General features: G+C 39.1%; 1 protein-coding gene across 1 annotated transcript in view; it reads left to right on the plus strand.

The window, feature by feature from the left end:
* Window positions 1-15000, plus strand: part of LOC113546746 (E3 ubiquitin-protein ligase RNF166) — a 29941-nt gene that overhangs the window by 6940 nt on the left and 8001 nt on the right. Inside the window, exons 2-3 of the mRNA XM_034299691.2 lie at window positions 9694-9850; window positions 10796-10908. Coding sequence (XP_034155582.2) covers window positions 9694-9850; window positions 10796-10908 — 270 coding nt within the window. The remainder of the gene's footprint in view (window positions 1-9693; window positions 9851-10795; window positions 10909-15000) is intronic.

Raw genomic sequence — 15000 nt, forward strand, 5'->3', positions numbered from 1 at the left:
TGCAATACAATATTAAATTGCTGCATTACTAAAAATGGTTCATCATTTGAAAAACAATTCCATCCACCATGTTTTTTTTTTTTTTTTTTTTTTTTTTTTTTTTTTTGTTTTGGAAGTCTTTCAGAACTCGTGTACAGAATAAATGACATTAGCTCCACAGAGAACGATACGCGTGACACTACCTTCAGATTTCTCTAAAATTAGGAGAATAGGGAGGCAGCTGTCCTTGTGCTGGAGCAGTCTTTATTTCTGGAACATAAAATGCTGCCTACCTAGGCAACCTCCTCCTAAATAGCACAAGGGGTAGTGGCAGTATTTGGAGGTAACAGTAGTATGTACTGAATATTGCTATTTATCCCATAACTGATCATTAGTACATGACCCAATTATGTAAGCTTGCATTTGTGTTGTTGTTGTTGTTATTATTATTATTATTATTATTATTATTATTATATTGGGGCCCTCTAATGTATGCAAATGTAAACAATTTTAAACCAATTTTGGAGCGTAGTCGTAACAACAAGCACTAATGTTTTAGGCTAGGCTTATGTTTATATAATGAAAATAACAATTTCCTGTTTTCACATGATTTAGTTATGAGGAAGCAAAACATATAGAAGACTTCTGTAGACGCTATCACTCTTTGCGTCATGGTTTTGTTTGCCTCTGTTATCTGTCATCTGTTATTTTGTTATGTAGATAAGCTTTAGTTGGGCATTATCTCTATTGTATAATGGTTTTAATTGATTTTTCCACTGACATGGATGGATGAGGGTTTTTTTTTTTTTTTTTTATGATGGTAGTGTGCTCAAACTAAAGGGTTTATTTTAAGGCTTTAAATTATTCTAACTAACAGTTTTTAGTTTTCTCTTCTCACCGTTTTCGTTTAGTCAAGTTATTTTCAGGCACCAGCGAGGCCTCCCACTCTCTCCTGGGTCCTTTGTGAGTGTCTTGGTTCATTTTATGTTGAGTAGGAAGCCATTTTCAGCCAAGCTCACTAATCTGACTTCTTCAGCATCAAGACTATTTCTCCTGCTGCGGAAAAATGTACAGTAGGCAACCGGGGGCGAACGTGGAGTTGAGCTGCGTCCTGAATTATTCACTACAGCAAAATGAGATGGCAAAGTGTGAATGCTATTATGGAGCCAGAGAGAGAGAGAGAGAGAGAGAGAGAGAGAGAGAGAGAGAGAGAGATGAAGGTGGGGGAAAAAAGAGTGGCTTTGGTCACGGCACAGATTATCTGAGTATGCACTTAAAACTCAGATCCAAACAAGGCTGTTTATGGAAGCCAACCTCAAGGGTGCCATCATTTACCACTTTATTTGTCCTGTTGAGTTAAATGATCCTCAGTTCAGCTCGTCTAATTAGAGCCTGCTTAATTCATCTGAAAAAAGAAAGCGACTGCATTTTGCTCATAGAGGAGACGCGACACTTTGGCATCTGCCGCGCTGCTTTCCTCAGATTGTGTACTGGCAAGGTTTTAAAAGCTATTCTCCATCTGTGCCTATGCATAGGATGAAAGGCTCAGTAAGCACTAAATTAATCATCAGCGCACTAGTTGAACCTCATTTAGAGTCTGCGTGGAGCATAAACACTCGCTTGTTTATCTGTTTATCAGCCCCACTAATGTCTGTAATTAATTTATAGTTTTCAGAGAGCTGAAGGCCAGAGTGGCTGTGAAGTGAGGAGAGAAATTCAAAGTGGAGGATCACACAATAACACACACACACACACACACTATCATCTCAGCGCTCTGCTGAAGAAGCACTTTTATCCATGTGTAGGTGTGTATTGCTGTATTCTAGGGTTGCATGTAGTAATGGTAGTGAAAAAGTATTGAGGAAAGAAAAAATAGTGAAAATAATACAAATATACTGTATATAATATATAATCAGGTTAAAGGTGGAAAAATTTCTGGCACAATCAGACATCACCTTAGATTCTTTTTTAACATCACAAAAACCTGCAGTTTCACAGGGCTGTGTAGAATTTTTATGTCCACTGTGTATATACAGTGGCAAGCAAAAGTTTAGGCACCCCTGGTCAGAATTTCTGTTACTGTCAATAGTTAAGTGAGAAGATGTTGAACTGATCTCCAGCAGGCATAAAGAGGAAACATTCTTTTCAACATTTTAAGCAATATTGTTTTTGTTTTTAAAAAAAAAAGGGAAGGTGTGCCATGCAAAAGTTTGGGAACCCCAACAGATTTGAGCTCTCGGATAACTTTTACCAAGTTCTCAGACCTTAATTACTGTAGCTTGTTAGAGCTAAGGCTTGTTTACAATCATCGGTAGGAAGGGCTAGGTGATGCAAATTTCAAAGCTTTATAAATACTCTGACTCCTCAAACCTCGTCCCAACAATCAACAGCCATGGGCTCCTCTAAGCAACTGCCTGGCACTCTGAAAATTAAAATGATTGATGCCGACAAAGCAGGAGAAGGCTATAAGAAGATAGCAAAGCGGTTTCAGGCAGCCATTTCTTCAGTTCGTAATGTAATTAAGAAATGACAGTTAACAGGAGCGATGGAGGTCAAGTTGAGGTCTGGAAGCCCAAGAAAACTTTCCAAGAGAACTGTTCATAGGTTTGCAAGAAAGGCAAGTCAGTTTGACTGCAAAAGACCTTTAGCAGACTCTGGAGTGGTGGTGCACTGTTCTACTGTGCAGTGACACCTGCACAAATATGACCTTCATGGAAGAGTCATCAGAAGAAACCTTTCCTGCGACCTCACCCCAAAATTCGGCATCAGACGTTTGCAAAAGAACTTCTAAACAAGCCTGATTCGTTTTGCCAAAGGGGGTGTTACTAAGTACTGAAGTAAAAGATGCTTATCTATTCACAGTAAAAGAAATTTTGACTGGGGTGCCCAAACTTTTGCATGCTACTGTACACTCACAGTCCATTTTAAGAGGAACACCTGTACACCTGCTCATTTATGCAGTTATCCAGGCAGCCAGTCATGTAGCAGCAGCATATTGCATATAGTCATGCAGATACAGGTCAAGAGCTTCAGTTAATGTTCACATCAAACATCAGAATGAAGAAAAAGTGTGATCTCTGTGACTTTAACCGTGACATGGCTGTTGGTGCCAGGTGGGCTGGTTTGAGTATTTCAGAAACTGCTGATCTCCTGGGGATTTTCACACACAACAGTCTCTAGAGTTTACACAGAATGGTGCAAAAAGCAGAAAACACTGGGTGACGGTGACAGACGGTGAGTATATATTCAGCTAGTTGTTGTAATAGTCTCTTCTCACCTGCATTTGTTTCTATGAATCACACTTTGCAAAAAAAAAAATTGTAAGAAAAAAATATGAACAACTTTGCTAAAAAGAGAGCAGCCAGAATGTTCCTTGTGTTTAGTCTTACTATGAGTCAACAGAAAAATGCATATACAGCTCTAACAGCTGCTCAGGAAACCATATCGATACAGTGGCTGGAGCTGCAGTGACCCAAGAACCTTGGCTGGGTGTCTGACTACTAACATATTACTCAACAGGAATTAATAAAGCATAAAGTACTGTATGCTTGGAATTCTACTGCAAAGTGCTTGAGCAGCAGTAATGCCGAAATTGACACTTTGCTTTCTGTTTAATGTTATATGAGATCCAGTGAGTTTGCCTTCCCTGTTGTGTGTGTACGATGGGGTCAAAGATTCTGAGACCACTAATGAAATTGCTTTATTATTTAATACAATGCTGCTGTTTGTAGCAAGGGCACAGGTGTTTGCACAAGGCTTTGCAATGAAATGGTAATAATTTCACACTTTGCTGATTCTGTATATTTGCAGAGGAAGAGGAAGTGTTCTTGTGGCCTGTCTGTCTTCTTCAGATTTGCAAATACCCAATAATGAAAGAATAGGTAGAATAGCTGGTGTAGATAGTCTGTTCCCATCTCCTGTCTCTGACATGAGCTGCACATAGAACTCCTGCCTTCAAAGGGCTCTTTTCATGTTTCTGCCTATCAACCTTTCTCTCTGTAAGGCCTCAGGTAGCAGTAATATTTTTTGGCTGACTGTGGTACAGTGTGATGCAGTTTGCAAATCTGTTCATTATTCTCTCAGTGTGAGACATATAGTGTGTGTGTATACAGTTGGAATAGTCTTCCACCATTGGTTCAGTATGGATCTGTCATTATTATAACTCAGCTTTGGGTTTATAACACAAATAACACAAAACATCAGTGTGATAATCTGTAAGCTAGAGATTAAAGTGCACTTCCTTGTTGGTAGCCAGATAATTTTTTTTCGTTACACCCATCATATTACAGCACAGTGATAAGTAAGGCAGTGGTGGCTCAGTGGTTAAGGCTCTGGGTTACTGCTCTGAAGGTCGGGGGTTCAAGCCCCAGCACTGCCAAGCTGCCACTGTTGGGCCCTTGAGCAAGGCCCTTAACTCTCCCTGCTCCAGGGGTGTTGTATCACGGCTGACCCTGCGCTTTGACCCCAGCTTCCTAACAAGCTGGAATATGCGAAGAAAAGAATTTCGCTGTACTTTAATGTATATGTGACAAATAAAGGCTTCTGTTCTGTCGCCCAAAATGATAATGTATTATAAAAAAGCACATAAATACAAACCTGTGATTTTGCCTTGCAGCCAGCACTACTGTCAGAGCTGCTACTATAGAAAATGAATCAATACCTTCTGATCAGTCAGATTTGAGAATTTAAAAGTGCTGTGTTATGTTAAATGTATCGAGCAAATAGCAACTCTTGCAATGTTACAGTAACATTCCCTGTTTTTGTTCAGGCTAGACCCACGGAGAGTGTGCTGTTTTTTGCCCTGACAATCCCGTAGTAGTAATTCAGTCGGTTTACCTGGATGTTCGTACACATATTTCACACACCAGCTCCAATACGTTAAACATCATTGCGTCCTACCTCAGGCACGAAAGGAGTCTACACAGTGACAGGCAAACGCTGGCAACCAATCAGGGAGAGAGAAAGACTGAGAGAGTCGAATATAATCCATAAGAGGAAATGGGTTGAGGACTGAGATCGTTTTATTTGTTCTGTAATTTTGTGGGAAGCTAGTGATTTATTGATGTTGTGGAATTTCTATTGTTACCCAGTTGGGTTTTAGCCAGAGAAATTATAGCTGGCTAATGGACAGCTAGGTGCATTTGGTATGTTTCTATGTATTCCTATACTTCAGACTTTCTTATGTCACCATCAGTATGTGTACTTCATCCATCCATCTGTGTGTTTTAGCAACCAGACCTGCTCGTTTTGTTCTGATAGTTTTAGCTAGCTAGAGTTAGTGGATTAGCTTACTGCTTACTACTACAAGCCCTTGTATTCACTCCATGAAGAACAGATTGTGAGATTACAGTAGAGCAACACTGTTTTTTAGATTTTCTTTTTTATTTATATCCTCAGATAATCAAATACTACTGTACTAAATGTTTGTATTTTTCCTTGCCACTGTCACCTCTTGCTCATTAGAAATCTAAATCCACGTCCGGATTTCTGTAATGCTGTCTTGTGATAATGTTTGTTGTTACAAGTGCTACACAACTAACATTTAATGGAACTGAATACTGTGAAAGTAAACATTTGGTGTCCTTATTTACACATACTGCGTAATGTGCAGCATGATGTGTGGAACACAGCCTTGAATTCTCACTGAATGTGTATTGACTTGGCAGTGACGGCTGTGAGATTAATGCGTGTTGGAGAAAGGTGCAGCACGTGTTATGAGATGTTTTGATACAAGTCAACTGCAACAGCAATTCCTCTACCAGAAAGGACAAAATTTACACATCTTGCAGTGTGGACACAATCACCTTTCTCTCAAGACTAATTTTCTACTTTTAATTGAGTATGATTTTGACACGATACTCATACTTTTAACAATATAATTTACCTATAATTCACCAATAAAATTTAGCATATCACCTATCTGAATAATATTGGATTGCATTGCTTATCTTTTCCTCTTTAAATAACGTTTAACGAAGAAAAGGTTTTGGCTGGAGGAGTGACGACGGCTCTGATTGAAGTGTCTAACTGGAGGCTGTTCAAAAGACGTGTGCGAGAGTGAGACAGAAATAACCTTCGAGACGTCTTTTCTAACAGACTACAAATTTCCATTACTATTACTATTCATTTGCATGATTACTGCGAGACACATCCTCAGCGGTCTGTAGTCATTCCTCCACTGTGGCCTTGTGAGCCATGTTAGTGTGAAATTGATTGTAGGGTTTAACTCTCACACTGCTCGTGCTTCATTAGCATACAGAAGGCATTTCCTCGAGTAATGAGCTCACTGTTTGGATCATTATGTTCAATACTTTTGACTGGTCTTATTTCTTTGACTTCCTGAGTCCTTTACAATGAGTCTGGTTTGAAGATAACGGTTCTGTCTTTCCTCACCAGTTAGTGCATTGATGAAGCACAAATATAACATTAGGGATAGTTTCTGGGATTAGTTGTTCACTTGAACTTTTTTTTTTTTTTTTTTTTTTTTTTTTTTTTTGCACAGGCTGAAATAAATGTGCAAAAAGTGATGGTTTATGGCAATAGTGTTTATCTGAAGTTGACCTTCAGTGATTCCTGTCATTGCCTCTCCAGTCAGAGAGATGGATGCCATTGTTATTTGTTGGGTTTTTTTTAAATTATGGGGTGTATTTACTTGCTTGCAGATATCCAATTCTATACACAAGAGGTGCTCCCGGGCATAGATATAGGAAAACAGTAAGCGCTGAATAGGCTGATGTAGGCTGAATGAACAATTGGACAGAATTGATTGTAAACCTTGATAAGACGTACCAGCCTTAAGCAAGTGCTTTGCTACTATTGATGCATTTAAATCCAATACAACACATTAGATAATAACAGTAACAATATAATACTAATAAATCAGAGCGCCAGAGACAGTTATATGTCAATTCCTATAACAGGAATTAACAACAGCAAGATAACATAACATCACAATATTTCATGGAAGATTGTGTAACAATATTTTTACAACGTGTTTATCATAAACTGGTCGGGTAACAACATTAGCTAAAGCTGAAGTGACAGACATGGCATCAAGTCAGCAGTACACAAAAGCAAATCTGTAAACTAATTCTGTTTAACCAGATGTGCTAGCACATATTAATTTAAAATTAAATTTACAGCGCAGAGGGGGGGAGGTGAAGTGAGATAAGGCAGGATGGAGAGACCAGAGAGAGAGAGAGAGAGAGAGAGAGAGTGAAAGCAAGAGAGCGAGTGCCCTGCCAAGCACCCAGTGAGAGTGCCAGAAAACTACCATACCAGCTAACACTGCATATTTCCTGATAGAAAGAAATGTGGTACACTGTAAAGCACACACATCATTCCTGTGTCCATGCTTTTGCATTCAGCTGCAGCAGTATTGCTGCTTCTCTATTGTTTGCACATCATACATTCTTATAAGAGTTCAGTGTTCATTCTTATAAGAGTTCAGTGTTCATTCTTATAAGAGTTCAGTGTTCATTCTTATAAGAGTTCAGTGTTCATTCTTATAAGAGTTCAGTGTTCATTCTTATAAGAGTTCAGCTCTAATGTTGCCCTTTGTGGAAAAGGAGAGAGGCAAGAAAAAGAGATGGAAGCCCAAAGAGGAAGCAGTGGATTGGATATGATTAGCCACATTGCCCATTGCAAAGAACAGTCTAAGAATAAGGCCTAGTCCACAATAACAAAGATCATTTAAAAATGTTTTTATTCTTTGACCACACTAGCATTTTCGGTTTGTTTCCCAAAAGGTTCCTCTCCACAAGGAAATGCAAACGATGCAAAACGGCATGCTAGGCATGCACATAACATGACAAGATGAACATGAATCATGCTTTCTCACACACACCCAGCATTGCTTGTATACAATATATAGCAGTCAATATATAGCTAATACTGAAAACAGCATCACAATAAGGTCTGCCATCTTGGAATTGTGGTTGTGATCACATGACAATGATACCACAACGTTTTCACAAAGGTCCATTTTCTCTTCTCCACACCGCAACACAAAGATGTGTTCAGATGTATCAGCTTGGAAAAAAAATGCACTTTCTGTGGTCAGCTTTAATGTGAACATTCAGTCTTAAAGCTACAGTGCGTAGGATTATAATCCAGTGTTTGAGTTGCTGTGAATCAGCTTGTCAGTTCTGTAATAGGCGTTTACAATCCGAGCCGTGTCAGGCGTGTCTGTCAAATGTCTCGACTTCAGGCACAAAGAAGTCCAGCTACACAGTGATTAGCGTAGAGAGAGAGACAGAGACGGAGAGAGAACGAATGAACAAGTGTAAACAAAGCAAATGGGAGTGAAAGAGTGGACGAGACTTACACTGTAAGAGGAAAAAGGATTCAGGCCAGATTGAGTTTTAGCTTTTTTTCTGGCTGAACAGATAATGATGCACGGGCCCTGCTGCTGGATCAGGCAGTCACAGTAACAGCTAACCGGCTTATGGTTAAAAAAAAAAAAAAGCACTTGTTGAGGTTTTACTCTTTCCTCTGGTAAATGTGACAGTCACTCTGATATTCACAGTAAAGTTACGTTATTCTCATCTCACTTCTGTAATGCTAAGCAGTCATGAGTCTCAAATACTTGCTGCGTATTATTGTACTAAACAGTAATCACTACATCACTGGTGTCCTTACTGTTTACGCATATTTGTGTGTTGTGCAGTTTGGGACACAGCCTTGAATTCTATCTAAATACGCGCACTCGCAGCATATTTATAGAGACACAACCCACATTACATAATGTTCTTCCAGAAGTAGATGGATTATCACTTTTCTGCCAGAGTGGGCAAACTCCTGTAGCTCGAAAGTTACTTCAAAGACTTCTGGCTTTTGAGGGGGTGAAAGAGGCATGTGATATTTAGAGCAATCACAGAAAAATAGGATTTTAATCTTATGTATCTTGCTCATACTATGTCTTCCTTCACTTTTTTCTCACTCTGTCCTGTCTCTCTTCCCCTCTTCGTTCCTCTCTTCTGTCTTTTTTTTATTGGATGCGCCATAATAAATGTATACATATATTTTTGAAGACAGTGATTGAGAGAGCCGTGCCCTGTACGAGCCCCAGAGTGAACATGTGCATAAAACGCAGCACCCGTCTGGCAGAAAACCTGGACTAAATCTATGCTTTAGCAATCCCATAAACCCCAGGCTCATCTGTCAGAGAGGGAAAAGGCACCCGGGCTGCGCTCTTCTTCCCGCTACCCCCTCCACCGAGTCACAGCCTCATGAAGGATCTTGTCCAAGTTCTACATATGCTCATGAACTTTGGCTTTGAGGGTGATCTGCAAAAAAGCTGTACTTTGTCAAAAAACCTCGCAAAGCACTTCATCTGCAAATCTGTAACCCTCATGATTACTGGAAAATTAACCATTTTAGGAAATGTTGTGAAATAACGTCTGAAGTTAATTATCTGTAAAGAGCTGAAACAGAGCAAAGTGACGATATTCACTGGTCTAGTAACGCTTCTTCTGTGTTGCGGTATCATTGTACATTGACCACAAATGGTGTGTGTGTGTGTGTGTGTGTTGCAGTTCAGCTTATTATAGATGAATACACAGCTGTGTGTTAGGGTTGTGCTGTAACTTCAGGAAAGCCTATTTGTTTAGGAAACTGTTTCTGTTATTTTATGCTTCATTGTTTGACTTATTTTATTTTAAATGAAATGAAAATGTATTGTGTGTGTGTGTGTGTGTGTGTGTGTGTGGGTAGGTTCTGTGGAGACTGCCTTCAGCCGTGTCTCCAGGTGACGTCTCCTCTCTGTCCCCTGTGCCGCATGCCTTTCGACCCCAAGAAGGTGGACAAATCTTCCAGTGTGGAGAAGCAGCTCTCCTCTTATAAAGCGCCATGCCGAGGGTGCAGCAAAAAAGTTAGTCCCTTCTCACACGCACACACACACACACACGCACACACACACACACACACACACACACACACACACACACACACACACACAAAGGCAGACTTGTGGTTTTGCCCTGTTCTTTTCTACCACTTTGAACTTACTTTCATGTTCTTTATCACGCTGTTTTTTCTTTTTAATGTGCGTTTAACACACTTCCTTTTAACACTTATTTTGACCAGGTAATTTTTTTTTTTTTTTTTGTAAACTTTTCAAAACTTTGTTTTCCTTTACTTTTTTGTCCATGTGTTGGAATACAATGAGTAACTAAAGGATAAAACATTATACAGGAAAAAAGAAAAAAATCTTCCAGTGTGTTCATAAACAAAAATCTTTAACATTCAAGTCTAAAAATATTTAATGTTGTTAGCCAAAATTATAGAAAATATCATTTTTTAAAGAAAATATACCAATGATTTTAACGCAGTTTAAGGCTGTTGCATGATGCAGCTGAATTCAGAGGTAAAATAAATAAAACTCTATCTTCAATTTAAAAAAAAAACTAAGTTGTTCATTGGAGTCTGGACATTTTTTTTTATTTGTGGTTTTATGTAAAAAGTTTGTAAAGATTTCCCAGAGACGGAGTGCATTCAGGACGGCAAATAGTCTGAAGTGGTCTCAAGTGATTCTGAAAAAAAAAAAAAAAACAGCCTTAAATTGACTGTACATACTGTAAGTGTGGGCCCTATCCATGAAAGGGTTAAATCTCTTTCCTTTTTAACCCTAATATTAAATCTAATTACATATGTAAATTTATTTCTATGAATCCCAGATAACCACCAGGTGCATCTGGGATCTTTTCCTTTTTTCCTTTATTTTCATATTATCCTTCTTTTTCCTTGTAACTGTCTGTTGTCCTTTATAATTATTGTCCTAACCCTATCTTTTTCTTTTTTCTTTACTGAACGGTAGATCACGCTGGTCAAAATGAGGTCACACATCTCATCTTGCACAAAGGTGCAGGAACAGATGGCCAACTGCCCAAAGTTCATGCCCGTGGTTCCCACATCACAGCCGATCCCCAGGTGAGATCAGTACGCCACGCTGTGTGTCTGGGTGTGTGTGCGGTGTCTAAATGTGCCTCCAAAACTGCTTTCCAGTGAGCGGAGAGGGAGCTTGGCCCCAGGGTCACAGTGCTGGAGACGAATGAGACAGTGTGAGCTCTTTCCTCTAGCTAAACACACACAGGGTGTGTGATCAGTCACAAAATAACTGTTAAAAAAAAAAAGAGAGATAGAGAGAGAGAAGAAAATAAAAAAGGTGTTTGTTCAAAGTCCCACCATTGTTGTTAAACGCCACATTCAAGTGAAGAGCAGCTCCAGGGTCAGGTTTGTGTAACTTCAGTTAAAGGGAAACCTGTTTTATGTCTGTTTTGTAAAAGCAGTGCAATGTTTCCTTTTTATGAATTGAATCTTCATATGAAAGGTATGAAGATTGCTTGAAATGGGCAGGGTTGGGCGGGTTACTTTAAAAATGTATTGTGTTGCAGTTACAGATTACTTCATAAAAAAGGTAATCAGTATCATTATTCAAATACCACAATTTGAAAGTAATGTAATCTGATCACTTTTGGATTAGTTCAAGGTCACATATGTAAATAAAGTAAAAGAGAAAAGCAATATGAACAACATCTGCAAGAACTTTAGGGTTTCAACTGAAGTGATGATGGAAATGCCAAGTGACAGTGGAGCACACATCTGCAGTGCAGGGCAGTGACCAATCGAAAATTTGAAGATGGAAAATGTTATTAATTTTCATAATTTTGAAACATAACCTTTGAAGCTTTGTTATAGAGTATATCCTTCCTAAACATGTTATTTTTAAGTGTAGCAAAACTAAAAGTACTGTGAATTAATTATACTCAAAAAGTAGTGTTGTGAACCATGTGAACCATGCACTCAAGTACATGTAGTTTGTTCCTTTCCACTGCTGCTAATTAGCAATCTGATATACAGTCTGTTTCCTTCCTCTGTACAGTGTTTTATTTCACTAAAGGAACTGCTTCAAATACAAGGTCCTTGCAACTATCCTGTTTCTATCATGTTCTTACAACTACTATGTATCTGTTGAAAGTCTATACACTTCTTCTCCTGTGTGACGGTGATACACACTTTAGAGTGTTGAGGATGAAGGAGTGTCAAAGACAGTATTACAACACATGGGTTAGACTCAGGATTTAATAAGTGATGCTAAACGACATTTAATAGAAATCCTACCTTGGGCTGCAGGTTGATAAGTGTGTGCGTGTGTATGCGCATATGTTTTTCCCCCTATTTTCTCCCCGATTCGTTCTTGCTCACTAGCTAACTCTCCCCATCACACAACAACCCATGGGTCCGCAATCACGTACTGTGACAGTACCTACTGCCTGTGATTCAGTACCTACTGCTCGGCCGTTGATACAGTACGTACTGATCAGTATATGTGTGTAGTATGAATACAATCCGGACATACTACATCCGCCATGTTGGTGTTGTCGTATGACCTACGACATCATAATAACCGCAAAAAGCTTTAGCCCGCCAGACTAGATCACCTGCACCGCAACTGTCTTTTCTTGTTTTAACCTTCAATAAGTTAACAATTTACTGAGGCGTTGTCAAACAAGTACAGTTCAACCACAAGGAACAACGTTTAATACCTATAGCATTTAACACTTATAAAGAGCCGATGCATTGCCTTCTGCCATTTTTGATTCTGACAGCTCTTCCGTGCCAGTCCCGTTGCCTTATGGGATAGCGCAGTGTCCACTGGTTCCATACTGCAGAATCTCGGCGGAAACAGTAGCTCATCCAGGTATTTCTCGCCTACTGTTTTATGAATGCTGAGAATTCAGGCATACTACTCCTTTGGCATACTGCTTTTCGCCTACTGTATAGTAGGGATATTTGGACGCAGCTGACCTGCAAAGTTGGCCAATTTTGCTCTGTTGACTCCCAGCCACGGATGTGAACTTGTGATCTCCGGATAATAGGGCGAAAGTTTTTCTGTTCTGCCACTCGGGAGCCTTGTGTGTTACCTGTGATCAGGAAACTGGGGAAAAAGAAACACAAAAGTTACTGTCTATGAATATGGTTTCTGTTGGGTTCTGCTGTTTTTATTATCATCGACATGTCTCAAAGCTGAGTGTAGTAAGTGAACAGTAAAGTCACGTACAGCCTCACACACACCTCACTATAGTAGTAGACTCTAAAAAGAAGACTGAAAAGCCCACCACATCTATTATTGTACCTTTACAATGCAGTTTCGAGCTTTGAGTAGTATAGCTACATGACTAATGCCATCTGATTTTTTTTTTTGATTGATTATCTACGCTTTACACTGTATTTGGACATAATAACTGTATTAATATGTTAACATGAAGTGTGATTTCTTGCTGAAAAATGTTCACGTTTTTTGATCAGGTAGTTGTTAAGGCATTAGTGAGTGTTATTAAGCAAATTTAAAAGCAGTTTTTATTTTATGGTAACACTGATTTGCTTTGACTGTGGCCAAAAAGTTCATGACTGTCAGTCACAGCCAATTATTATCACAAACATTCTCAGTATAAGGTACTAAATGGCATTTGAAGGTAAAGATGGTTGTCATTGGCATGCTACCTTCAAATGTAGCAGGAAAATAATAGTATAGGAACATTTTGAAGTACAGTCCCTTGTATAAGTATTCATCCCACTTGAACTTTCTCACACTCTGTAGTGTTGCAACCTGGAATTGAAATGGACTTAATTGGCATTTTTACCATTTGATTGTCACAGTATCTCAGTGCACAGTATTTTTTGTGACGCAAAGGTTAACAAAAAAAAGAAGACATTTGTTGGTTCCATAAGTATGCATTGCACTCGGTAAAATATTTGGTAAAATAGGATTTCTTCTAGGAATGTCCTGTATTTGGCTCCCACAACACGATGCTACCACCACCATGCTTCACTGTGGGGATAGTGTTCTCAGGGTGAGCGTTGTTGGGTTTCCCCCAGATGTAGCACTAAATTCCAAATAGTTCAGTTTTTATCTCATCAGACCAATGTTTGTATATATGAGTGAACATCATGACAGGGAGACCAAAGTGAAGGCAAAATGTCTCTGAGGCCCTCTAGTGGCTGGCTGTAGTATAGTTTTTAACCCTGCCCATTCTCATGATAACTGAATGGAGACTGAGCAAAACTTTCATTTTAAGTTACAGCTCCACAAAGTATTTTCAGGAATAGCGTTCTGTTTTTACTACAGAAGTTTTACTACAACAAGTTCAGCTGACCTCAGTATCTCCCCCAATATTTTACCTTATCTGTTCTAACAGACCCTTCATGGGAGTTCTTTGCAGTTTTTCGGTATGTTGCTCATTTTGAAGCTAGCTCGTTGTACTGAAATTATAGCTAGCAAACAAACATGAGTGAATAAAGTGATGGCATAAACCAAGGCAGCTAACTCTAGCTAAACTGTATAATTATTTATTAACTGTATGACATGGAAGACCACTCAAAATGTCTTAGTAAGGTTAGCCAGTCATTCCTTTTTAAACGAACTGTACTGACAGAAGAAGTGGAGCATAAAAGAGCGCTTAACCTACTGCAGGTGTCAGAGCTAGATGAAAATCATGGAGACATTTGGCAGCAGTGTTATGTGTGATGTGCTTGCCATGTTTCCTGTTAAAGTCCATAGCAACCTTGCGACAGCTTCTCCATCCAGCCTGAGAAGGATTTCAATATGTTCTTCTTTTGTCAAAGGCATTCTTAAAGGCTATCTGAAAAAAATATATATAAATATGTAAACTAAGTATGAAAAATTTCATAGGAAGACATTTTGAGGGAAGAGCTAGTCCTTTTCAGGAGGTGAAATGCATGCTCAGTTGGGTTAAGGTCTGGTGATTGACTTGGCCAGTCTAAAACCTTCCATTATTTTCCCCTGATGAAGTCCTTTGTTGTGTTGGCAGTGTGTCATTGTCTTGCTGCATGATGAAGTTCCTTCCAATAAGCTTGGATGCATTTCTCTGTAAATTGGCAGACAGAATGTTTCTGTAGACTTCTGAATTCATTCTGCTGCTACCATTATGAGTTACATCATCAATAAAGATTAGTGAGGCTGTTCCAGAAGCAGCCATGCAAGCCCAAGCCATGACAGTA

This window comes from Pangasianodon hypophthalmus, chromosome 25 (assembly GCF_027358585.1).
Source record: "Pangasianodon hypophthalmus isolate fPanHyp1 chromosome 25, fPanHyp1.pri, whole genome shotgun sequence".
Lineage (NCBI taxonomy): Eukaryota > Metazoa > Chordata > Actinopteri > Siluriformes > Pangasiidae > Pangasianodon > Pangasianodon hypophthalmus.